General features: G+C 40.6%; 2 protein-coding genes across 4 annotated transcripts in view; one reads left to right on the top strand and one right to left on the bottom strand.

The window, feature by feature from the left end:
• Window positions 1-25580, top strand: part of atp6v1c1a (ATPase H+ transporting V1 subunit C1a) — a 423473-nt gene that overhangs the window by 86808 nt on the left and 311085 nt on the right. The gene's annotated exons all lie outside the window — the stretch shown is intronic.
• Window positions 1-25580, bottom strand: part of vps13b (vacuolar protein sorting 13 homolog B) — a 349921-nt gene that overhangs the window by 302707 nt on the left and 21634 nt on the right. For all 3 annotated transcript variants that reach the window (XM_085802924.1, XM_085802922.1, XM_085802923.1), the window contains exons 4-11: window positions 24279-24396; window positions 17169-17336; window positions 14759-14940; window positions 13108-13282; window positions 6791-7056; window positions 3634-3729; window positions 2262-2384; window positions 1713-1850 (exon numbers count right to left, since the gene is read on the bottom strand). In XM_085802924.1, the coding sequence (XP_085659050.1) occupies window positions 1713-1850; window positions 2262-2384; window positions 3634-3729; window positions 6791-7056; window positions 13108-13282; window positions 14759-14940; window positions 17169-17336; window positions 24279-24396 (1266 nt within the window). The remainder of the gene's footprint in view (window positions 1-1712; window positions 1851-2261; window positions 2385-3633; window positions 3730-6790; window positions 7057-13107; window positions 13283-14758; window positions 14941-17168; window positions 17337-24278; window positions 24397-25580) is intronic.

Genomic DNA, 25580 nt, shown 5'->3' with positions numbered 1-25580 from the left:
TTTATCTGTTCCCAGAAGCACGGTTTAAAAACAAAAAAAAAAACTAGAGGTGATAGACCTTTAGTTACTGGTAGCATGAGTTTAAAATGTTCCATAAATGAGGATTAATAGTGTTTTTATTATAAATATCGTTGTTGTTTAGTTTATATTTGACCTAAAGCTGCACTCTGTGGACTACGGTCATCATCATCATCATCATCAACAACAAATAAAACCTAGATATAAGTAAAACTAAGGACTTTTATCTTATTCTTAGATCTCAAAGGGTGTCAGTGTATTGTTAAACCATAACTAATCATTTATTTGTCTGCAGGTCAAGAGCTATTGACCCCAACCTAAACAATAATTTGAAGGATTTTTTTTTCTACTGCACATGAAACCACCGAGCAAACAGTGAGTATTAGAGGAGGAACAGAAAGAGAGAGATTGAGTGAATGAGGCCCCTCACACACACACACACAGTTAACATCTCCACCCAAGACCTACCAACTACTTCTCTAAACAGAGATTTCAATGGGGCCTTATCAGGGAGGCGGGTTAATGAGTAATATTTATTAGGGGATATTTAATGGCTCTGGCATGCTTTTGGATCAAAGCCATTAGCTGGTTTCAAAACCACTAATGAAGTATCGCTAAACCTTTGACTCCTTTTTACTATCGACTATGAATAGATGGATGAATGGATGTCCAAACAATTGCTTCACTGAGGGTTTGGTGAACATTAGTTAGCAGAGTCAACACTAGAGCTGCGAGGCTGATGAAGTGAGCGGAGACTTATCAGGAATAATGGCTTTAACACTACTACTTAGATAGCAGCAACAGTCTTTTACCGCAGCCAGGAGCTGGGTGACTGACAGAAATAATCAAAGTGATAAAATAAGAATGACATGTTTACAACAAAAAAAAGCCACCAGACATTGCTAAATACTGCACTGAAGTAGAGCCATTATACAAAATGCTGGTGTAATTGTGTATATACATGTATACAGATAAGAAGTTGTTTTCTTTAATAGGTCATCTCAACAGCTTGATGACCAGACCACCACAAACATTTAATTTCATGGCAGGTGCTGCTAAACGAATGCATTTAATTAATACAGAGTGAGATATTTTCTTTAGCGTGTTGTTGTTGGTTAGATAATGTGCGGAGGCCTGTCTCCCCAGCTGTGATCATGTGGGCGTTGAGTTGATTGTTGGTCTGGCTTGGAACTGACTGCTTAATTTTTGCCATATGGTTTAGTCTCTGTTATCACTTCTCAGAGTGTCTTTGTGGTTAATCCTCTGAAAACAAGACTAGGTCAAAACCTAGTACTGTAGCTATACGAGGGCTGGACTGCGTGTGGTTAATGTAACCGAGGACGTGCGAGTCAGTCGACGTAGTTGAAAATATTGTGGCGCAGCTGTAAACAACTATTAGCATCTTGTCGACTGTCAGTCAGGTTCAGGCCTTCATCTGTTTGCTCTCACTGCGCTCAAACATACAGTGTTTTAATACAGTTCAGTTCCCAGTGAAGCTGTTCCTCATGTACACGTTTTACTGTTTCCAATGTTTGAAAAATAGTTTTAGCTTCTCTAAGGTAGACGATCTCTAAAGACCTGGATCTGACATGCATGGTCTGCCCCTATTTACATATAGAACCACAAAATATAAAAAAAAAATGGATGTGGTACAGTGATATTTAATGTGGATGTCTAGATTCTCATTTAGTGACCTTGTGACTGGCGGTATCCAAGATGAACTCGGCCCTCACTCCGTTGTTCTCTGGACTGCGGTAGTCGAAGAGAGAGTTGGTCAGATAAGTCATTCCTTTACTGCTTAGATTGTCGCCACAGCTGAAGAACACCGCGTCCTACAGGGGGGAAAACACACAGGAAAAAGACAATAAAAAACAAGAAACATTTAATATTTAACATCTGACAAAAACACAATCTGACCCAAGCATTTAAGAAAATATATATTCATCTTATCCTACATATATCGACATGCACATCTTCTTTCTATTGAATAACCGACTGTCACGCGATCATAAAAAATTGCCTTTGAAAAGTTTCCATTAAAAAACGCATTACTAACTCAATTGATTAAATAAATCCATTTCATTTAGTACTTGTATTTTGTATGGCAACAGCTAGATCAAATCTGTCTCTCTTCTTCTTCAGAGGCAGCAGGAAACGGGTTTAGGTGTCAATAAACACTTTCCCTGGCTTTTAAATTCTCTTTTAATCCTCTCACTCACTCAAGTTTTACTTGCTGTTTTTACCTCTTCACTTCGGTTCATGTTTTCTTCAAAATCCCGTACTCCCATGATGCCTTTCAGGCACAGAGCCCGGCAGCCCACAAAGCCAATCTGACAATCGAAGAAGGGCTCCCCCATCATCAGCACCTGGGATAAAGACCAGAGAGGGAAACTTTAACCATTTTTTTTTCTTTTTAAACAGGAAACCTATCAATTAAATAAAATAAATATTAATAGACTTGGCTGGATGGTAAAGAAATTTGAGAGGAGACTTGAGGATGTGATGGTGTGAGGTAATTTAAACCTGGACAAAAGGGGGAAAACACCAGCTTCAGAAACCCTTCCTCCCCAGAGAGAAACCTCAGGATTGTATTAGTAACATAGTGCAAAACTTTAAAAAATGAGTTGGACTGAATTACACCCTTTACATCACAATAAAAACATAAACTGTGAAATTAATGACGGATTGAGATTCAAGTGTTATGGCCTTATCACAAAGACGAAAAAAGCTTCTCAACCATGATGACATTGGTTTGTGGGCTCGTTTCGAAGCGCTGAGAGTAGCGTGTGCATGTGTATGTGCATGTGCATGTGGTAGCACTCGAGCGGCCCCTATAACCGTCGAGGTGTGGTTGTCCCTCTCACCCACCATGTCTTTGCTTTACCCAGCAGACAGCTAAACAGAGAGCAATCCAATAAACCTTTACGTTTCACCACAAAATAATTACAAGGCTTAGCTTTCCCTGTTTTACTAGCCATCCTCTTTGCCTTTTCAATGCTCTCACTTTTGGTCCCGGTTCAGGCCGCTTTCTTTCTCTTCCAGCAAAAGCATAAATTACAGAAATTGGAATTGGAAATCTCTCAGAATTCTCACATCTGGTAAAAAGCTTAGGAGCAGAAAACCCCTTTCCTACTCCAACCAGGTAATCAGAGAAAAAGGTTTAAAAATATTTTCTACACCAAGGGGGAAATGCGGAAATGATCAGACTTGGGCTTTGACTCAAACACAGATTCCAGTGTGTTCACAACAGGCCACAGATTAGTGACCTGGAGGGGGTTTTATAAATGTACTTGGGGAGTGAATTAATAGGAGTCTCTGTCCAAAAGTGAATCAGGATATAATAATAATGGAGGATCAGACGGACAGATGGATGGGGATATTTATTGGTCAGTTCTAGCAGTGATGATGAGAAACAAGATGGGTAAGACTGGTAGAGAGCAGGGATGGGCCGACTTAGCTACAATATCAGGACATGATGATTTGGTTAGTTTAATATAGACAATTTACTTGTAATATTTTCAATATAAATACATCAAAACATATAAATCATCTTCAGCCTCACTGAAATTGTCATATTTCTGGAGCCAGGGTAGAAGTCAAGATGTTGTGTTTTACCTCAATAGTGATTCCTTGATGCTCCAGAGACAGGACTTCTCTGGACTTGACCTTCTGAGGACTGTAGTAGCTGCTCTCTGAGTGAGTCTCTGTCAGCTGAGACACAAGGAAGAGACACGAAATACACTTAGTTTTACTTTATTATCATCTAAAATCAAACATGGATTAATAAACACAGCTTGGTCATCAAAGCTCGTTTTGACCCAGAGGACAAAAACTACTCAAGTTACATTCAACAGGTGTCACAAAGAAATACACCAACACAATAGACCATGAAAACTGGAGACTTTTTTGTGGGTTTTTTTAAGGCCGTAGCGGCACTGGATCCAAAAGATGGATTATGCATTTAAAAAATATTTAAACCAGATCAAAAGGAAGTGAAAAGTTTGCATCATGATTTGAGTAAAATGTGGATTTTGTCGCCTCAAACTCTTGGGAAAAAGGCAAAAGGAAAATTAATTTTGGTTTTCAACAGAATAAGCAACAGTTTCAGCAATAATACAAGATGTCACCAAAAAAAGCAACACTAAAAACTGGAAAGCATATGTCTCATTGTGTGTGTGTGTGCGTGCGTGCTTGTGTGTGCGTGCGTGTCCACAATACGCTGCTGAAACAGATACGTGATTTGAAAAATAAACAAACGCAGCGCAAGTCTTGAGATGTGAGGAGCAGTGAGGCCCCCCACCCCCACCCCCCAAAAAAAAAAAAATGCTTCAAACCAGAAACAAAAACATCCAAACAAGGACAGATGACATTTTCTTAGATCAGAGACTGGATACACTGGATACCAGCTTTTTGGTCGTTTTCTCTTCCAAGTTTGGACTCTGGCCAAAGACATTCATCAAACCACATGACAGCCACTCTGATTTTAGGGGAGGCCCGCTCTGGCTTTATTCAGATGGCGAGCAGAAATGACTAAAGCACTCAAGATACCAGGCGGGGGAAAGATAATGCACAAAGCTAATGTACTACTATTACTACTACTACTACTCTTACAACAATGTAAGTGACTATTCATTGAGTATTTTAGTTCACTCGATAAGTTGTTATTAGAGCATTCATGCTGCATAGAGGTCGACTGACGGACAGCCTGTTCAGGGTGAGAAGGCTACACACAGCTCCGACGCTTTTTTGAGGTTGACCATGTCAAAAAAAAACTGGGGGTGTAGAGCAGAACTGTGCAAGGCCCCAACCCCATTCAACTTTAACACAGGAAGCAGGTGCAGAGCAACAGGCAGCTGTGCCTTATTATCCCTAGTGATGCAGCAGACTCTCTCACCCGAACTCCCTTCCCTCCTTCTTCGATCCTGATGGTTTGCTCACATGCAGGAGACCACCCCACCCCACCCCAACCCCACCCCGACCCAGCCGGGACATTCATGGGAGCAGCAGCAGCAAGAAAGGACTTTAAATTATTTGCCTACAGGAACTGCTCTAACATCATCAGTGCAGAGTGGCACTGACAGTCTGTTAGGGCCAAAAAGAAAAGACATCAATGCTCATCACATATAACAATATTTTGTTGTTGTTGTAAGCCTGACACACCACGGGGCAGAACGGAGAGAAACGCAGTATAGCACTGGATCTCCAAGACAAATGCCTGATACGGCCAGTAATCCACAGAGCTGCCGCTACCACTATGTTCCCTGCTATGTCTCCTTTATTATATTCGGCCCATTTAAAGCGTTTTGCGAGTCCAACACAAATCAAATGATTCTTTATGAAGCATCTTGAAAATGTTATAATGTTGGATGTGAACGTTGAGATACTTTGTCTTTATGTCCACTTCTCAGAAATATGACACAGTACAAAAGAGCTGGTGGAAATCTTAAAAGAGAACACTATATATATATTTTTTTTAATAAATGAAAATACCAAATATAAAGAAACAAAGTTTCTTAAAGCAAAAATATGGCATCAAGTCTAGCAAAGCAATGAGAGTTTGGCAGGTGTGCAAAAAATGAAAAAAGGGAGAACAAATGGTCAGTGCTAAACTATGCATTATGTGTGTAAAAGTCATTAAAGTGTACTGCCAATTTCTCTCTGATCAAACAGATCTGAGGAGTAATGCGTCAGCAATCTAAAAATACCTCTCTGATTTCACGTGCATGTCAAACTCAGGTTCAGGCAGTGGCTGTTCAAAGACATGAAATTCCCTCAAACTAAATACTTCCTTGTAGGAAAGCAAGGAGAACGTTTAAAAAACCATCCTTTCAGCTGTCTGCAATTACTCCAGATGAGAGGCAATTAATTGATTAAAAGAACTCAAACAATGCAGGAACAATTTAAACATTATTAGAAAAGCACCAAGGTCTGTTTGTGCTGAGACATACCTCCTCCCCCCCATTTCACTGATCACACACACTGTCAAGTAATCGCACACACACACACACACACATATACGCACGCATGCATACACGCACATATACACACACGCAAGCAGTAATGTGATCTGAAGAGCCTGAACCTGAGGGGAAACGCAGATGAATTCCAACTATTCTGAGTGTGAGCAGGCAGGATTAAAGTTTGGGATCCATTTCTGAATAGTCATCATACCATGTATAATGTTTAAGACATTAACGTGACCCGAGACACCAGTTAGCGGTTAAACCACCCTCCCATGTACCGCACACAGAGACAAAGAGCCCTGAAGCTTCCTGTGGATCAAGCCGTCATTTAAGACTCAAACTTACCAAAAATGACCACAAAGAGGAGTAAATAAACTGTTTTGTAGAGGAAGGAAAAATAACTGTTACAGCAAATATATCTTAAATCTGGATGAGTTTCTAGATCGACATTAAAAAAGACTTTTCTGACTTATAAGGAAATAACTCTTTGTGTATTAGACACATTAAAGACATTAACCTTCTTACATCCATACTCTGCTGTCTGAATAATGTATGTATGTAGGGTAAATCATATTCATACCAGTTATTTAATTTCAGCTAAATGCAGATAACCTCTAACTTTAAGGCCGTTAGAAAAATGAAAATAATTGATTTGACTGTGTTGGGCCATTAAGCCTTTTTTTCCAAGAAAATAATAGTAAATAAAATGCAATTATTATTCACCTGTTGTATACTGGAATACATCCCAGGCTCATATAACATTTAGTAATAGTTCAGTGATAAAATATTTATATGTACAGTTTATTTACCTTAAAGGTGACAGAAGCTTTGGTGCAGTAGAAACCTATGGAGACAATGGGATCTTTGTGTGTGTGCTGTTGGGGGCTGTTGGGGGTCCCTCCTGACTCTCCTTGCTGGTAGAGGTCTTCCTCGTTTTCCTCCTCTGTACCCACAATGGCCGGGACAAACGACCAAGCCCAGGACACCCACCCCTCCCCCTCGTCAGGACTCTGCATGTAGAGGTCTGTGCTGGAGTACTGGCTGGAGGGTTGGCTGTCCATGTCCACATCCATCCCTGAAGGGGAGAAAAATACATTTTAATTATCACTTTTATTGAGAGTTTTTCTTTTATACAGATGTAAAACCAAACTTTATAAATGTAAATATAAAAACAAATGTGAACACATTATGTATGGTGTACCACAGGGTTCAGTTCACCAGAAGCTGCTTTCATCAGCTTCTTGTTAACATTTATATGTTTTCTAACTGTTTTCTTGTCTGTAACAACATCTACTGCATGTCTGCCCGTCCTGGGTGCAGGATCCCTCCTCTGTTGCTCACCCTGAGGTTTCTCCAGTTTTTCCCTGTTAAAGGGTTTTCTGTGGAGTTTTTCCTCAGTCGATGTGAGGGTCTAAGGCCAGAGGATGTTGTTAAGATGCCATGTAAAGCCCTTTGAGACAAACTGTTTGTAAAAATGGGCTATACAAATAAAATTGCTTTGCCGCATGGGAGTTAAAATGGGAAAAGACATGTTAATATTACTGTAGTTTCAATCAAATGTGTGCAAACATCGGGTCAAGGTCGACTTTTAAAGTCTTATTAAGATGAAGATAAGATAAATATTAGGCAGATTTTGTGGTCACAATGTAGATTTAATAAACAACAATATATATACAGTATATAAAAAAACAGAGACGTTTGCCTTGTGCAAAAAAACAAATATCCTACATTGTACACATGTCAAATTTACATACGTTGCTTTCAGTATGCTTTAACTTCAACAGATACATTGGTTTAAATATGCAGGTTTTGGGCAAAAAAAAAAAAAAAAAACTGGTCAAACACAGAGAAAAGCTGTTGATAATGGAAGTGTGTGTGCCCAATGCAGCACACTAAATTAATTTGTCCGTGCCTTCAGGGTAGTTTAATACAAGCAAGTTGTTTCAGCTGTCAACTGAACACACAAAAACAGCACAGACCGAGGCAGTTTCACAGTAGTTGCTGCCAATGCTCCAGCATGCAGGTGTGCAAGTATTTCTAAGTGCTGCATGAACTCACTCCTACATGAACTCCACAAAGAGCGAGGGAGGGGAAGTCCATTCCAGACAAGGCCAGAGGGCAAAGCCTGTCAGCCAGCATCCTGACAGGGGTGAGCCTTGACTGGGCCCAGTGGATCGCTGTGGTCAGGGTTGTCTGAGCAGGACCCAACAGCAAAGCAAAGGGCCACATTCACAAATACATCCAGTGAGCAAGAGGTGGGTTGGGTCACATATTTTTGTGCGGAGCCAACAGAGGGAGGGATAGGTAGCTGTGAGCGATCAGCACGAGGCGAGCTATGGGCTTGGCTTGGCTTGGCTTGGCTTGGGGTGCAGAATGGGCTGCCTGCAGGACTGTGGAAACTAAGCCAGAGGAAGTAAGGTGATTGGTCACACTTTGTGCACCTAGACAAAGTGCAAGAGGTTGACTGGAGCACGGGCTACTGTAAGGTACGGGCCGGCCACACCTTGTGAAGAGGCTATAGTGTAGAGGGGAGGGAAAGCAGATCGAGGCTTAACAATGGCCCCCAGGTATAAATATGAGACAAAGCCTGCACAAAAGGGAGATATCAGGAAAAGTCCTGGGCTCGAAGGTAAACAGAAGCCAAAGGCTGTCAAGAGGGAGGAAGAGAAAACTTCGAACAAAAGCGGGGGAAAAGTAAGCACTTGGATGTAGAAACTATTTGGATGACCAATCGGATGAATGTTCAGTTGACTGGCATGTTGATGGCGTGAGTAACGAAAGACAAACAGAAGTAGTAGTGAAACTCATTCACCATTACTTTTTCTCCAGGTTTCTTCGCCAAACCATCTGGGGTTGGGTTCACAGGTTCCCCCCCAAAAACCAACCCCAGTCCCTGATCCCCACCTCTGAACTCATCCCATCGTGTCTGTTTCCATACACTCTAGGAGAGAGGAAGCTGATGTCAATACACAAGAATGTGCAATCCCATTCCTCGTGGCCTCACGTCCTCTGTGAGAAAACAATATTGTCCGTGAGGTCACAGCTTAGGAATCCCAGAGGCTAAGGCGGTGAAAATTATGACATATTTTAATTAAATCTTTCACTTTGCAAATTGGCAGTTGGAAATCTATGTTATGGCTTTTTAGACCCCCTTCCTATCCCCCCATAGACACAGACACACACACACCCTCCCTGTCCGATTCTGTCTCTCATTTCTCTATTTTCCTTTTTGTTTTCACTCCACGAAGCCTTTGAGGTGTCAGTTCAACAAGCTAAGCTCTTTCGCTTCACGTCACAGCCTGACGGAGCCTACATTTGAATTGCAGGGCAATCAAAATAAAAGCACAATTACCAATCAAGTGATCAAAACAGACCGGCTTAAGGAGACTTTGAAGTATTAATCCAAAGAAGTGACTGAAAAATTCCCAGAGAGTGATGGTAGTGGGGGTGGGGGTGGGGCGGCCAAAATGTTTGCTGCTGTGGAATAAAAAGCTCTGTGACCACACAGGTGTGAAACACAAACCAGAACTCCTTTTTCTGTTTCACTACTCAAGCCCTGACTGGATATTTTTCATAGACAACTAACAACATCGGTCGTGTGCATATGTCCGTGTGCAGAGCTCAGAAGCGCTATGTAATAGGATATGTCAAGGTCAAAGTTGGTTTCCATGAGTCCAAAGTCTCCAGGCAGTGGTGTGTGTCTAAGCTAGTGAGGGAGTGGGAGTGTAAGTTAGTGAACAGCTGAGTGACATTGAGACAGTACGACGACGGGAGGACTGAGGGAAGGCAGTGCCCTCGCAGGCCAGTAGATGTCCCTCCATGTTTATAGAGGGAGAGGTGAACTGTTATACCTGACTACTGAGCAAAGGCTACTCTGCTTGGGTTTTTTTTTTTTTTTTTTCATGCATCTGCTGAGTTTGCATGTGTGTTTCGGTTTATGTGTGTGTACATATGCACGCACTCGGGCTGAATTTCATTTATAATCAAAGCTGGTCACACAGTTGCGGAAATACAACAAACTAAAATGTAAAGCGAGGACACAATGTGATCATTAAAGCAAACACACAACTCATATATTTACTAGTCAGAGACTATGTGTTTGCTCATCACTTCCAAGCAAAAAATTATAATAAAAAAAAAAAGATATGCTTATTTGTTCACCTAATTGTGCCTGTTTATTTGCAATTACAACGCTCCTATTAAAAAAAGTGAAATTATGATTAAAACGAAGCCCTGTCTTCTTACTGGGTCAGAATAAGAGGGGTACATCAGGCCTATAATGAAGCAGATACAAGCAATAACCCTCTGAAGAAAGCGTGAGATCTCCTACAACAAACACCTATAGACACCACCGCACTAACACAATAAATACATAAACATCTTCAGATAAACCATGGCACGCACGCACACACGCACACACGCACACGCACACACACACACACACACACACCCTGCCTCAGTCCTCTGTTCATAATTCTTCACATACTTGTTGAAACCGTACAGCTTTTCGCTGCCGTGACCAGCTGGTGCATTCAAGAATGTAAGTCATCCATGTTTCCAACTGCTGAGATTTCAGTGACTTCATTGAATATCAGACGGCAGGAAAAGCAGCCGTCTATTCGTGACTGAAAGTTTGCTTTGGTTGGTGACACACAAGTTATCCTGCACCATTCACCTATTAGTGCTTTTTTCATTAATGAGGCATTGGCTCTTACCGAAAACAGAGAGCAAGAGAGAGAGAGAGATCCAAACAAGAACATGCAGCCACAGTGAATCATGGGAACATAAACACATTACAAGACTTTTTCCACTTTGTTAATTGGCAAAAAGAAAAACACCTTCACATGGGGGAAAAATTAATATTCCCTTTGAAATGTTCTAGAAAGAACCGCTTTCAATTCAGAGTCACGGCTTATTAATATGGCGCAGAGTGGATCCAGACTAAATCCATTACTCTTGCCTCTTTTGTCCACATATCTAAACACACACACACACACACACACACATATACTGTACACTTATTTTGTAAAGACGCACACACAAATATGAGCTTTCACTGGATCCAACAGCAAGAGTAAAAAAAAAAAAAAAGGAAAGTATCAGACAAAGTGAGTGTGATAAAGTGCCATGTACAATACAGGGATCATGTTGCAGCAATCGGGTGACAGTGATTGTTTCCTACAAACTACAACCAACTAAAAATAAATATGTATGTCAGTTAAGTCAGTCGCTATAAGCTTCAACATACATACTGTGCGTACATACATGAATGTTGCAGTAGTTGTAGCCCATCAATGGTACAAGGCTGTCTGTACCGGTTAAGAGAGATGCATTATATTTTTTTTATTGTAAATAAATCATTTGAGCAGTAACTCTGCTACTATTGTCCAAAAAAATCAGCTTTATTGCTTAAATGTGAAATGAATACACTGAAAACCATATGTCCATGAACAGGCCCAAGCCCCTCCCTCCCTTATACCCCCACGCCAACAAACATACACACATACACACACACACACAACTGCCCCCCTCCACTCCCCTCCACCCTCCTCTTCGGCTTCTTCACTCTGTCGATTACTTCCAGCATAACAAGATCTGGGGCGCTCAGGTTCCAAGAGCTGGTCCCCCTCTTGTATATTTTTGTGATGGGATATTAATTCATTCTCAGAGGCTCCACATAGCAGTAGCATGACACTGACTCTTACATCTGGCATGGGACACCGAACTGGAAGCCGCGCCAACTCGCAGTAAAAGTCCCAGGCCAACAGACAGGGAGCAAAGTTAGAGGGAGTGAGCAAATGGGCTGTTTTGTGTTGGGCTGCTGCTGCTGCTGCGAGCTTCCCCCTCTCTCTCTCTCTCTCTGCTGCTGCTGCTGCTGCTGCTGCCCACCGCCACAGCCGCCGCCGCCGCCGCCACCGCCACTGCTGCTGCTGCTTCCCCTCCACCGTAATTTGCTCCTGGTGCTACAGAGGCTGATTTAGCCCAGCGGGACTTGAGACTTGATCCTGGTCTATTTGGCCCGGGATGCGGGTGAGCAGTTGTGGAGAGATGAGATGAGGAATTATGTGCAGTTTGTGCTGCAGGTATCAAAAAGTATATATATTCAATGTGCGTGTGTGTATTGTGTGTATTTGTGTGTGTGTGTAGGCCTCTTAACCTCAACTTTTATGCACAGAAAACCTCCAGGTGGTTGTGCATAGTGCTCGGTTGAGTGTATGTGGTATGCCTTTAAGAGAAGCCAGCTGCGTTGTGTGTGTGTGTATTTTTGCTCAGCTCCTGGATGTGTGGAGTGTGATTTCCTATGGTGCTCCAATCAGAGAGACAGAGATGGGCCTGTGTTTGATTCATCCTTGTTTCTTCCCCTTCATCCCGCTCTCTCCTGCCTCTATCCACATGGAGGGGATCAGGCCTGACGACAACAGTCTGTGTTGAGTTACACGCTCTGGCTTTTGTTTGTGGAAAGAGCGGGAGGAGCGCACACCATGGTCAAAGTGATGTTAAATGTCCCATTTAGGAACAACAGCAGCATATGGACAGACATAGCCCCTGAACACAACAGGGCAACATGCAGCGCATCGGAAGGAAAACTTCAAAAGCTTTTTGCGCTTAAGTATGATGGATTATTAACCACTTCAGAGCCTCGTCTGAGAAATATGACTGAACCATACAGACACATGAAAGATACCTCAATATTTGATTTTTAAACTCAATTTAATAAATCTGAAATATTGACACTATCATGTTGATTAACTTTTTGTCCCTGCTCTTACCTGGTGCATGGTTGGATACCTACAACACAGTATATTAGCACAAAGTAGCACCCTCACTCATAAGTCATAACAACTGCCTCATTCACTATTTGTAAGTGAACATATAAATAAAAAACAGGCATAAATAAAGGAAAACAACCTAATTTATCTTCATTAATATACTAGCAAGTGCCAGTCAACAATGTCATATTCTACTGAGAGCAGCTTTAAACAAACTCAGCTCAGATCCTTTCAAAACAAATGAAATACCATCAGCAAAAATAAAATGAAGCAAAGCAGATGTTTCTATTTTTTTTAGAAAGCAAAAAAACATAACAAAACAGAGACATAACAATCTAAAGGTTAGTGTCACTCACCTGGTAAACTTGCATTAGCCTCCCTGACATGGCCGCTGCCGTCTTCTCCCTCGCCCTCCTTGTGTCCTCCGATCTCGCCGTAGTAGAGGGCGATGATCAGCTGTAAGATGCGGATGAACATCGGTAGCTGCTGATCGGTGATGGACAACTTTAGGCTCTCCACCATGGTCTGGATCTGAGAAAACATTGGGGGAAGAAAAGCGTAGGAGAAGGTTTAAAATCTGAAATTTGATTTGTGAAATTATATGTTTAAATGTGAAATGGGCTGCAGGCCCGACCGCTTGTGGTGGCCGCTTACATAATGTGAATAGGAAGATTTAACAAATAAAGGGCAGAGCTGCCCAAGGCCCCATAAGAACTGGTATGGATTAATCTGGAAGCTGGGTTTGTATAATGTCAAGATATTACAAATAATGCAAGATTGACAGGCGAGGGTCGACTTTATCTATGTTATTTCTTTAAATGCTGTAACAGATACAGTTAATCTAAACGTGGCAAGTCTTGCATGTGTGACTGTGTTGATGAGACACCATGAAAACCTTAAGTGAAGGTCACTGAAACCAGCTCTGTGTCTGAGCCACTTCTACTTTAATTCAGCCTGATGAGAAAATTGGTTTAACAGATAAATGGGACTGAATTACATTCACCACGATGTCACTTTATGGAGGACAACTGACAAATGCAATACACTCACACACACACACACACACACACAGAGGGAGAGAAAAACCACAGAGAGCCGCCACAGTAGATTTTCTGGATAGAACCAACAAAGGTTTACAAAGACTTCTTATTATTATTTTTACCAGAAGTTAAAAAATGCACCTGCAACCGATTTATATTAGTTTTTCCATGAAAAATAGTTTGATGTGTTACATAAACAAATCTCTACCACATTAAGAAACGAGACAGCCAAGACTCTAATCTGTGATTTTCAATAACATCTTCCACTGCTCCACTGACAAAGAGTAGAAGATAGACTGTGACTGACCGGCTGCCAGAGGAGCACTTTTTTCTTTTTCTTTGGAAAACTCTTGTTATTATTAGTTGTCTAGATCTGGTGTTCAACATCAACATGAGTGACTAGGTTTTGAACAAACATCGGTAGCATTGCTCAACATGGGCAGAGCATACTGTTTTCCTTGATTCCCAGTTATCAGATGCTAGTACATGTTTGAACTTTTTCATCATTAGCATGTGTGACATGCTTGGACAAATGCAAAATTACATTAAAATAACCTTTATACAAGACTCCTTGATCTTGAGCTTTAGATAAATATTATGGGTGCACAACACTGGCTGATAAATAACTTTTAAAAAGTCTATAGTTGTCATCTGCAGACATGAAAAATTATGCCAGTGTGTCGCTTTAACTACATGTGCGTGACCATATTAAATGTTTACAATCAGTTCAACATGTGTACAGCTTCAACATGTCTGCTGTAGTGAAGAGCCTGAAACAAACTGCTGTCTGCAGTGGTGAAGTCTGCATGTACAAATTTGTTATCACAGGTTCATTTTAGAGCGGGAAAGACTTGATGTTCATCTTTTCAATGGATAAAAGTTGTATATATTAGCCATCAGTCACAATGAGTTTGAAAATATCAGCAGAGCTTCAGCAAAAAAATCCAATATCATGCATCCTACTCACTTTAATGACAGACGGGATCTTGGAGTTGATGTTATCGTAGGTGAAGTGAAGGCGTGTCCTGAAGGAGCACTTGTACAGCAGCGGGTCCTGGTAAAACTCGATCTTGCCGCTAGCGTTTCTTTTGTCCAAGCACACGGTGCAGTCTGCAAAGTTGATCACCTTCCTTAGGACCAGCTCCGGAGCTGCACGGAGGAAGAAAAAAAAGTAATTTAATGTATAATTCCCAAATTTGTCTTTCTCTCACTGCTTGAACAATGGGATGTTTTACATATCTCCATATGACGAACAAAAACAATGAGATGTGAGTTTCAGTGTGTGGGACAGATGAGGTTAACTGACAGTTATATAGTTCTCTTATTTATAGATAAAAATGTAACAAAGAAAACACCTTTAGTACTTTATCTTTGTACAAAAATGGAAAACATGGATAACGAAAAACACACGAACCACAAAAAAAACAACAAACAGAAACTAATTAAGTTATATATCAAAGATGATGACAAATCATCAGAGGAGATGACAGCAGACATGACAAAGCCCTTGTGAAATATGGCACTTACAAGAGGTACAAGTGGTGGGTGTGTGTGTCTGTGTGTGTGTGTGTGTTGGATGAGTTGGATTGAGTCACTCACCCCTCACAGACTGATAACAGGGACTCATCATTCCCAGAATTATTTTGTTCCCTGAACTGTCAGTAACTATTAATCCAGCCACTTCTTGCTTCACATATTGGACTTACAATAAATTCCACAGTGATAACAACGACTGAAACTGACTTTGTTGATACAGGCTTGTGTGAGCCTATAAAGAACCGGGTTCTCTCTCTTCAAAGTCATAATGGCAGTTCAAGTTTAAAATAGCTGTAATTCCCTGGCAGTAAGTTGAGAAAGCTGAGAGTTTCTACTGAGCAAAAAGCTTGTCAATGAAATGGATAGAAATGGAAAATAGATACTATAATTAATCATCATCCTTATTTGAATTATCCAATATCAATTCTTCTTATCAATCGTTAAAAGCTAACAGAGATGGAGTTGGATATATGAGCCTCACTGAGTCATAAACTGTGAACAGTTACAGTCTATACACATCTACCACAGTTTACTTGATTCTGACTTGTGGTGGATTTAAAGATTGCATCTACAAAAGGGATACACACACAAAAAAAAAAACTTATCTGAGCTTTTGGTTTGTGTTAGTGGAACAGATTTTTATCTCTGACTACAAGATGTGAAGCAGTGGAGGTCGAGGAATCAGCTTTGTTCAGGCCCCCGACCCTGACAGAGAGCTAATGTTAGATAGTCTGATATCTGCAGATAATCAGGTTGATGACTTGAAACAAACAGTACAAATTAATAATTGTGTGTACATAGCTGAAGAGTCTATTTGTGACAGTTTCTGTTCTATTCTTTAAAATATAGATAACAATAATCTCCTTGTCAGTCTGACAAGTTTTTCATTTTAACTGTTCTCTCTGAAATAAAAGAATATAGTTTTACATGTTGCATTCACTTCAGAGAATAATGGTTGGTCTATACACTTTTATAATATAGAAAAGTTTTTAAAATTTTACAGACATTAATTGTGCTCTTATAAAACCTCAAGTAATAAGTTGCACAAGTCTTAGGAACCAGGTAGGTAACAAATGCTAAGGATAAATCTTCACAAGTAATATTCTCAGTGTTAATATGTTTGCTGCATTATTACAATGAAAGCGCAACACAAAACAAAACAAACACATAAAGAACAACAACCAACACATGTCTTCTGTTATTTAAAGAAATGGTAAACACCACAAAGTTGAGTCTTATTGAATGGTATAATGAAAAATTACTGCTATTTGGGAGAAAATAGGAAAGAAACAGAGAAACAAAATCTGAAAACAGATTCATATTCAATGAAGGGCCCCCCATACAGTATATATTTAAATACATGCTGTTTGGCCTAAGTTTTCCTTTATGATAGTAGGCTTGATAACATCTGTCTTAAGCATTGAGTACTTATTAGATCTTTTCCATAATAATGCAATACATTTCTTGGCATTAAGCAAGCTGAGGTCTGTGAATGCCTGTTCATATTTATTGTAGTTATCGTTCTCTGGATATAAACCCAACAGAATAAGCATAGGGTCCATAATTGTTTGTATTTTTAAATGTGAACTTATTTTCTGCACTTGACCTACACATGCTCCAGTTACACCGTGGAGGTTATGAAGAGTCTGAATGAGGGACTATACCCAGGCTGCTGACGCTGGACATTTAAACAAATTGCCATGTTTAAACGTGTCTGAGATGTCTGTTTGACCTTTGTTTGAACTAACAAAATTGAACACTTACTGTAGTATATAGGTTCTTGTCTTAGTGGATTTACTAGTTAATCCCACTACCAAGGAATGTAAGCAGCCATTGCTCACCAGTGATGTCCATGAAGGCCCTCTCCCACATATCGTCCACGGTGTAGCACTCGGCTGAGGTAATGTTGACCGACAATACGATGTCATCTTCCACGTATTTGAGGATGAGGTTGTTCACTACGATGTTCACGTTGTTCACCACACGCCTGATCAGGCTCTGCACGTAACCTGCACACAAATAAGCAAAAACACACACTTAACTTTAAGCTGAGTTCTTAAGTTTACAAAAAGTATTTTTCATACATTTTTATGTATTGATAAGTGTTTCTTCAATTTAATCTGTGTGGGGTTTTTTTTTTTCAGATTTTCCAATACACACCTTTTTGAAAAAAAAGAACTTTGTGTTAAAGTGTTAAACACCATTAAAAAAAACCTTTCTTTTTTTTCCAATGATTTCATTTTCAATCAAAGACATTTTTTTAAAAACTGAAATAAATGAATAAATGAATAACCTCTTCCAATATCATCCAATAATGGTCCAGGGTATCCACATATTTAAATGAGTGCAAAGTAAATCCATATAAAAAAGATGCCTTATTTATAGCTTGGTAGCCATATTATTTCATTGACAGGTTGGTTGAAAGAAAAAAACACCACAAACAGCAGCCTCTAAAATGACCATAAAGTTGACTTAACACCTCCCTAAAATAATTTCAGTGACATCGAAACATTATATCCTTAATGAAGTGGGAATTTATTGCCGGGCTATCACATTAGGCTGCATTGGTTTTAGCTAGTTGTACCTAATAAACTGTCAGAGAGTATCAAGACACATTAACATATAGTGTTGAGAGAGACCCTGTAAAAAGAGTAAAATACAGAGCTGCAACTACAACCACTACAACTGAAAGTCTAGACTCAGTACCACTGACCCCTGCCATCCTCATGGGCTCATAAATAAGAGGAGGTCCTGACATGTTATTTTTCGCTACACTCTTTCCCTTGGACATGTACAGTTAAAGGAGCTAAATATCCATAAGAAAACATTTTTACTCCTCACCACTTGCCTGAGCTGCGCAACAAATCCTGGGTGAATTTATGAATCTGTCTCTGAAGGGCTATCCTCTCGTATGCTTAAGTCCTGTTTAACTCAACCATGCACGTGTCGATTCAAACATATATCCCCTGTCGAACCGCTGAGAAGCCTGCGTGTTCACTTAAATATGTACACAAGGCTTCATGGCATGAGCACTCACAGAAAACAGGACTTGATACATATTTGTATAAGTTGGACTTATTAAGGAATGAGAGAAACACCAGTCTGCCAGGATTCAACATTGAGTGTTTTTGACCCGAGTTAAAAAACGCTCAACGCACACATGCTCATTTTATAGCGTAATGACTGGACATGTGATGGAGAGCGAGGGACAGATAAATCAATATTGTACAAAATGGAAAGAAACGGAATATAGAAATAGATTTTATGGTGGGAGCGAAAGGTGATGGGGGGGCAGAGGGATGCAGTAACTAAGGGCCAGCAACAGTGCGATGGATAGATTGGGTTTCAACAGAGCTGGGGGAGCCGTCGTGCAGCGTTAGCGGCAGCAGCACCTCCTGTGGCAAACAGTGACGCCCCAGAAACAGAAGCTTCACAGGAAAAACATACATGGTAAGGTTATTACTCAACAAAGTAAGAAAGAAGTTAAAATATTACAGACAGGGGAGTTTCAACCATAAAATATGAAAATATACAGCAATAAATTCTCCTGACCACAAGACCAATGGCATTATTCATTCCTCCCATGTACTGTTAAACACAGTCACTACAAGTTAAAACATATAAAGCTTTAAAGCTTTTCCCCTTATTTTCCAAACCAAATGTTTGTCTTCCTGTATCTACGCGCCTGGACCCAGGGGCATAACGGGACCGATAATTAAACCAAACTAAATGGTTCTGTTGATGAAAATATTTATATGAATTAGTTAACTGTTAGGGTCTCTTGTACACACACGGCCGACGATGCATTAGCATAATCCGATTGACAAAATGTTGCTGCCTGACCAAACAGAGTGGCAGAAAGCGTGGATGATATAAACTCGACTCGTAAACACTCTGCTGCTGCTGCTGCGTGTTTGTGATATTTGCGCGTGGATTTGTATGTATGCATGCAGGCGATTGTCTGAGTTTGAGCGGGCGCCTGGCTGCTTTCTTGCATTCATGAATGTGGCTGTGTTAGAAAGAGATTGTGTGTGTGTGCATGTACTGTAGGCCTCGATCTGGGGTCAGCAAGAAAAGCCGCTATCCCACCTGCAGCCTGGGCAATAAAACCAGCACTTTACCCCCTGCCATTTTCCTCTCTGGAACTAATTTGCCCGTGTCAGGGTGTCTTTCTTTCTTTCTCTCTCTTTCTCGCACTCTCTTACACTTGTTATACCTATTTTTGCCTCACACACCAAATCCAGGGCCCCAATCCGTCTCTCTGCGAGTCATCGTACTGCTCTGAACTTCTGTAAACAATTGACACAGCCAGCACCTGTGCTGCGGCCCACAGGGAAGAAGCCCATTTAAAACTGCTCAACCATAAAATGACTGGAAAAACCAGCTCCTTTATGTGATCTCAGAACAGGCCAAGTACTCTCTTTTGTGCAATACAGGAAAGAAACACTATAGTGTCCATACTCGCCATTTTTCATGTATATGGAAAGTATTAGCAGTTATTAGCCTTGCCAGTTATAAGACATGGAGACAAAGAAAGACAAGTCCATCAGACCAAAAGCGGGTCATATGGTCTTATTCTGAAACGTCATTCGCGCACAGTTGGCAAGAGAGGACACATGAAAAGGCTGCATGGTGTGGGACAAGGCACCTTGAAGATATTGAGTAAAGTTCACAAAATGTTATAAATCAATTCATCTTTTATCTGTAAAACGCAAAAGAAAGGAAACATTGTCGTGCAAAAATCTCATTTCCACTACGGCATCACAGTCCATATCATCCCAAGGTCGCTATCACCAGTAAAATTTAAACCTAATTATGTTAACCATTCAATTCACTCTAGGACTTCGTATAATAAAACGGTAGATTCACAGATCCCAACCATGCGTGGTACAGCAGCTCCCCAGAGCAGCAGAAAGCTCCAGCTGGAGAAAGCTCCAGCTTTTACCAGTGTGCGATATTCTCTATCCATAAGTAGCATTTTCCAGTAATACCAACAGAACAGCTGCTTTATTTAAGTTTTCTCAGCAAAAGGCCCCAGTACCAGGACAACAGTAGCACTGGACTGGACTATTATAGATTTATCTCAAGAGTGCGTTTGCATTTCAGTCCATGCAAATCTCATTCTCCTCCAATCACATGGAGACTTACATAACCATGCATGCATGCACAAATCCACAAGTAACACACATATTTAGATGTATGCATGTTCACAAAGCCCAATCAGTGTTGTAGCACTCACAATGGAACAGGCTGAAAAGACAATGTACATAAGTAAAACTATGTCGATATGGAACATCTTATATAATGAATATGATGCAGAGAGTCCATTACTGTTTCAATTAGATCTTGTGGTTATTTTCAATGATTTGGCAATAAATTGATCTGTCATCATGGCTTTAATGAATAGTTTTGTTGCACTTTATGGAGAATTCAGCTTTGAAACTGCAATTTTTTACTTTAACAACTTTGAACCACCTCACAGGTAGTAGGTTAAACCTCGACTCGTAGCTCGAAGACTGGCTGCTATTAAATCTCCTTGAGCTCCAATAAAACAAAGCATGGCTTCAGCTGTGTGAATAAGAGCAAAACAGGAATCTCCTTGAGAAAAAAAAAAGCAAAAGCAAAATGTGGTTCCCACAAATGCTGACCACTGGACCCCCACAAAGTTAGCAGTAAACATAATCACTCACAGAATCGCTTAAGGTGGAAGCACTTGGTGTTTTTCGGTCTTTGTGTGGCAACCAAATCCAATGACATATGAATTAACGTCTCTATTTCCCACCACAGGGAGAACAGGGAGGATAAATTCAGTCAGTATGTGAGGGCTTAGGGCCAAATGACTGGATAATTGCTGGTGGCTTGCTCTTTAGTGTCGGGCTGTGTTTTCATTTGGCCGTTTTGAAGGGGAAGGGAGCAGATTCAAAACAGTGGTTAGTCGACATAGATGCTGACCAAGAAGCCTGCCCGTTGCCCTGTGCGTGTGTGACGGACGGTCGGTCTCACTGCTACCACAGCTTTCTTGCTCAGGACACATAGTTTTACACTTTTCCTGTGTTTTACTTCAAAGTGTGGTATTCATTAGATATTCTTATATATATATATATATAGTTTTATATCTCCTCTCTAACACTTCTCTCTGGAGCTCTAGCAAGATCTCTACGCCTCTCCTCTAATTGGCTGACTGTTTTGACTGGACCACAGTCAGAGCCAAGTAGCCTACTACAGTACTAATGTAGACTGGCAACAACTCACTGGTAATCTGTGCAATGATATATTGGCTCCCTGACGTCCGTCCAACAGTTGTAAGGCCTTCCCTCTTGTAGTCATAGCTCACTAGCTCAGACAGAGATGGGGTCGCTGCGTACTGTGGGTTTGGATGAACCGTGCTGAAGGCATGGCTGCGGGTGGTGGTGGTGATTGTATACTTGAAATTGAAATATCATGAAATTACAGAAGTCACAGTTTCTTACTCTCACAGTATTTCTTAAACACTTAGACCTCGTTTGGTTTATAATTGAATATTATTTAACACAAAGATGGCAATTGAATTCCTAATTGCATGAATTAAAACATTTTTCATTCAACTTTTTTGTTATTTTTCCTACATAATATAGTTGCACACAGTGCAAACCTACCCTTCTGTAAACCTATACTACTAAAGTAATTACAGTATTTATTGACTAATGAATTATAAAGCTGATACCAGGTCCATTAAAGTTGCAATGTTTAGGAGGTTGACAACTCTTCAGACATAATTAGTAATGTGGAGGTTGTGCCATGATATGCATTTCAATATATTTGTAGTATGCAATATGGGTTGAATTACGAGGCTGCACAGATTAAATATGTTTTACTTTGGCAGAAAGAGATGGAAGTAGAAGAGGTCTCAGTACAACATAACATTAATTTGACAGATGGTTTCTGTCCAAAGCAACTTGTTTTGGGTTTAGAAGCAAGACCAGGACGGCCTTGAAGAAATAACTAAAAGCATGATCAGTCCTATAGTACAAGATGTCATCCTGTGATAACATCTCCGTCCATACCAGTGGACTAAAAATAATCTAAGATGAGGTATTAGACTAATGAATGTCTGGAAAAATTACCCGCCTGCAGCCATTTATTTCACCGCGGTGCCCTCACAAACATCCTTAACTACATTAAACACTCCTGACAGGTTTGTTTTGTATCTTATTCTTAGCATAATATCCTCCGTCTGACTCATAGCAGGTTAGTTTTACCTCATCTACCTTTTAACCTCTACCTTTTTAATTAGGGAAGGCTGGGATTACAGCATTCATCTGCTTCCTCGCTGTTATTGAGGTGCCGCAACCTCCGACCCCAGAGTTTGTCTTTACAGCCCATAATGGGTTGAAACAAGGTCCACTGCTGGAACAGCGAGCGAGAGCTGTGCACACAGTTTAATACAGATACACTACAAGCATACGCACACCAAAATTCACACAAGCACGCACTCTTTCTCTCTCTCTTACACACACACACACACACACTTTGGATGTCTGTTAGAGACAGGTCCGAAGGGAGATGCTGGGGTGTGAGGCACCCTGCTTTAACAGCTGGGGAGAGATATTATCTCATGTCAGGCCTGGAAATTGATCCTCCCCAGATACAACCAGATAGGAGGGTAGGTTCGTACATTCATGCATACTAGTGCTCTGGGAGTGAGCCTTATGGTTGGGTGGTTGTGACCTGGATCATAAAGCTCAAGACCCCCACCTCTACCCCTTTATTTTCTCTTTCTCTGAGCGCCATATCTTTTCTTTATATTTTAACCCCCTCTTTCTGCCTTCTCTCTAACTTTCACAGTTTTATCTGCAGCTTCTTTTTTTTTCCATGTTTGCATTAATTGCATTTTTTGTGTCTGAGAGGTTGCTACATTTCTTTTATCAAGATATGAGTATTTCATAATGAATAAGTCTGTTAGGGATCGACCGATATGTTTTTTTCAGGGTCGATACTGATTATTAGTAATCAAGGAAACCGATAACCGATATTTAGAACCGATATTCATTTGCAGTAAAAATGAAAATTTTGGTGTCAGGATTTAGACTAACACACTTACCAAACACATTACTAAAAATGTTTGTTTCTTTTTTGTACACTGTGAAAATCTGTGATAGAAAGACCAAAAATGTTTGCAGAATAATAATTAAACTCCAACACAGATCTTCAGTGGGCAGGACATTGTTATACAGCTAAAAAATAGTGACTTCAGGCAGAGAGACGGCTACTTTAGAGCCAAAGGAGTGCGTTTAAAAATCGGTTAAAAAAACGTCCGATACCGATTATCGAAAAAATGCTGAATATCGGCCAATATTATCTGCCATGCCGATAATCAGTCTCAAGTCTGTACCCGAATAAACATACAGAAAAATGTTTACTGCTTAATATAAGGTCAGTGTCACTGGTTTGTTTCTTCTTTTTAAAATACAGTTAGGCTACAAATTGATAAAAAAAAAAAGAGGGGGGTCATAAATATCTTTAAACGACCGTTATCCAACCCCAATCAAACAAGGCGCTTCTTTGTGAGGTGCTGTAAAGTGCTGGTGGGGCTCGTCTGGAATCCACGGCTCTGTAGGAGGCATGTGGTCAAGTGGTCTTGTTGATAAGAGCCATCACTATGTGATTTATCAGGGACACATCCCCCATGCTCTCTCTCTGGCTGATTTACTGGTGAAAAATGTAGTGCAACACAGTTCAACCCAAAAAAAAAGGGGGAAAACACGCATTACATATATCTGAGTCACTGGCACTGATCTACGCTCAAACTCAAACAATGGGATCAAATTATTTTGTCATCAAGAGGCTGGAAAACTAAAAGCATGATTTCTCAGTAGTGTGTAGGTGTTAATCTCAGTCTCCCCCCTCCCCAGGTGGTCGTTCTCTGAGCAGGGAGGCAGGATACCCTCAGTGGCCCCAGGGCCATCATTTACCTGGGGGCAGGTCTGGGTCGCTGGGGGCAGCCTGCTGGAGGCGGCGGGGCTTAGCAACAGCCTTGGAGCTGTCAGAGACGCTGCGACTGGTGGAGCTCGAGCCGCTCTCGTGGTCATCCTGGTAAAAAAACAAAAAAAAACAAACAAACGTGAGGATAGTTGGTGGAAAATCTTAACAACAGAGAGGTTGCACTTCAAATGGCAGTTGTTATTGAGTATCTGTTCATCAGCACTGCTGTATGTATGGAGCAGATCTGGTCCAGATAAGTAATTGGGGAAGTATCCACCGCCGTGTACCATTTTGTTTTTGAGTCCTCCTTCACACCAGACCTTCCCACTGACCTTGCTCCCTTCCCCATTTAACAGCCATCTCCATGGGCTCTACAAATAAACTCTGGTCCTTGGATGAGAAGGGTGGAAAGACTCTCCTCCACACAACAGCACATGTCACCTGCACTCAGAAAAACCAGCAGCCCGTTAAGCCCAGGAATGCAAGTACAAGATGTGTGTGTAGGAATGACGATTAAATGGACTTCCCCTTCAGAGATGAGCCTGGAGATAAACAAAATGAGCCGAGGTTCTGGTTGAGGAGGTTATTTATTGGTTCAGCTTGTGGAGTGCCTCAGCCTAGTGGGTGCTCTGTGACATGAGGGGCAATTAAAACCATGGGGACATGAGGAGAAACAGTGGAAACAGAGGAGGAGGGCCCATGAGACGCTGGTTAAAGGTCTGACTGTTTAACTTTAAAGTCTACTACTGTGGAAAGTTTAACTATACAGTTTTAGCTTAACGAATAAATTAACTTTACGTTCATTCTGTGAAATTTGGTGAACAAGCTTAACAAATGAGCCTATAACAAATCCACAGAAACAAAAAATATAATGATAATATGTCTATGCTGTAACATTAAAAACTAGGTCACCTGTAGCGCTGCTTAAACTTCACTCAAAAGTGCAATTTCAAAACTATCTCCCAGTTTTTATTTGACATTGATAGACCATGTAAGACCAGTATTAATTGGATAGTTCAAAAATGGGATGGGTAGGCGTTGCATTTTTTTCTCAATATATTTGTCCTTTTTTTTGTCATTTTGCAAAATGGAAAAAAGTGTTCAAATCAGCTGATACTATTCTATGTTATTTTTGTGTATTTTTGGGGCCCAATATGTAAATAAAAGTAGGTTAAAGTGAAGAAATAGTTGTCAGATCATATAGGTGTGCATATAAGTTGTGCTGAAAAATAAGATACCAAACATGGGTATGGTAAACCTTTAGTTTAGTAAGTAAAGTAAGAGTAAAGTCA

The sequence above is a fragment of the Trachurus japonicus genome, chromosome 16 (assembly GCF_045865225.1).
Source record: "Trachurus japonicus isolate A0001 chromosome 16, Traja_1.0".
In the NCBI taxonomy this organism is placed as follows: domain Eukaryota; kingdom Metazoa; phylum Chordata; class Actinopteri; order Carangiformes; family Carangidae; genus Trachurus; species Trachurus japonicus.
This window is presented reverse-complemented; position numbering and strand designations above follow the sequence as displayed.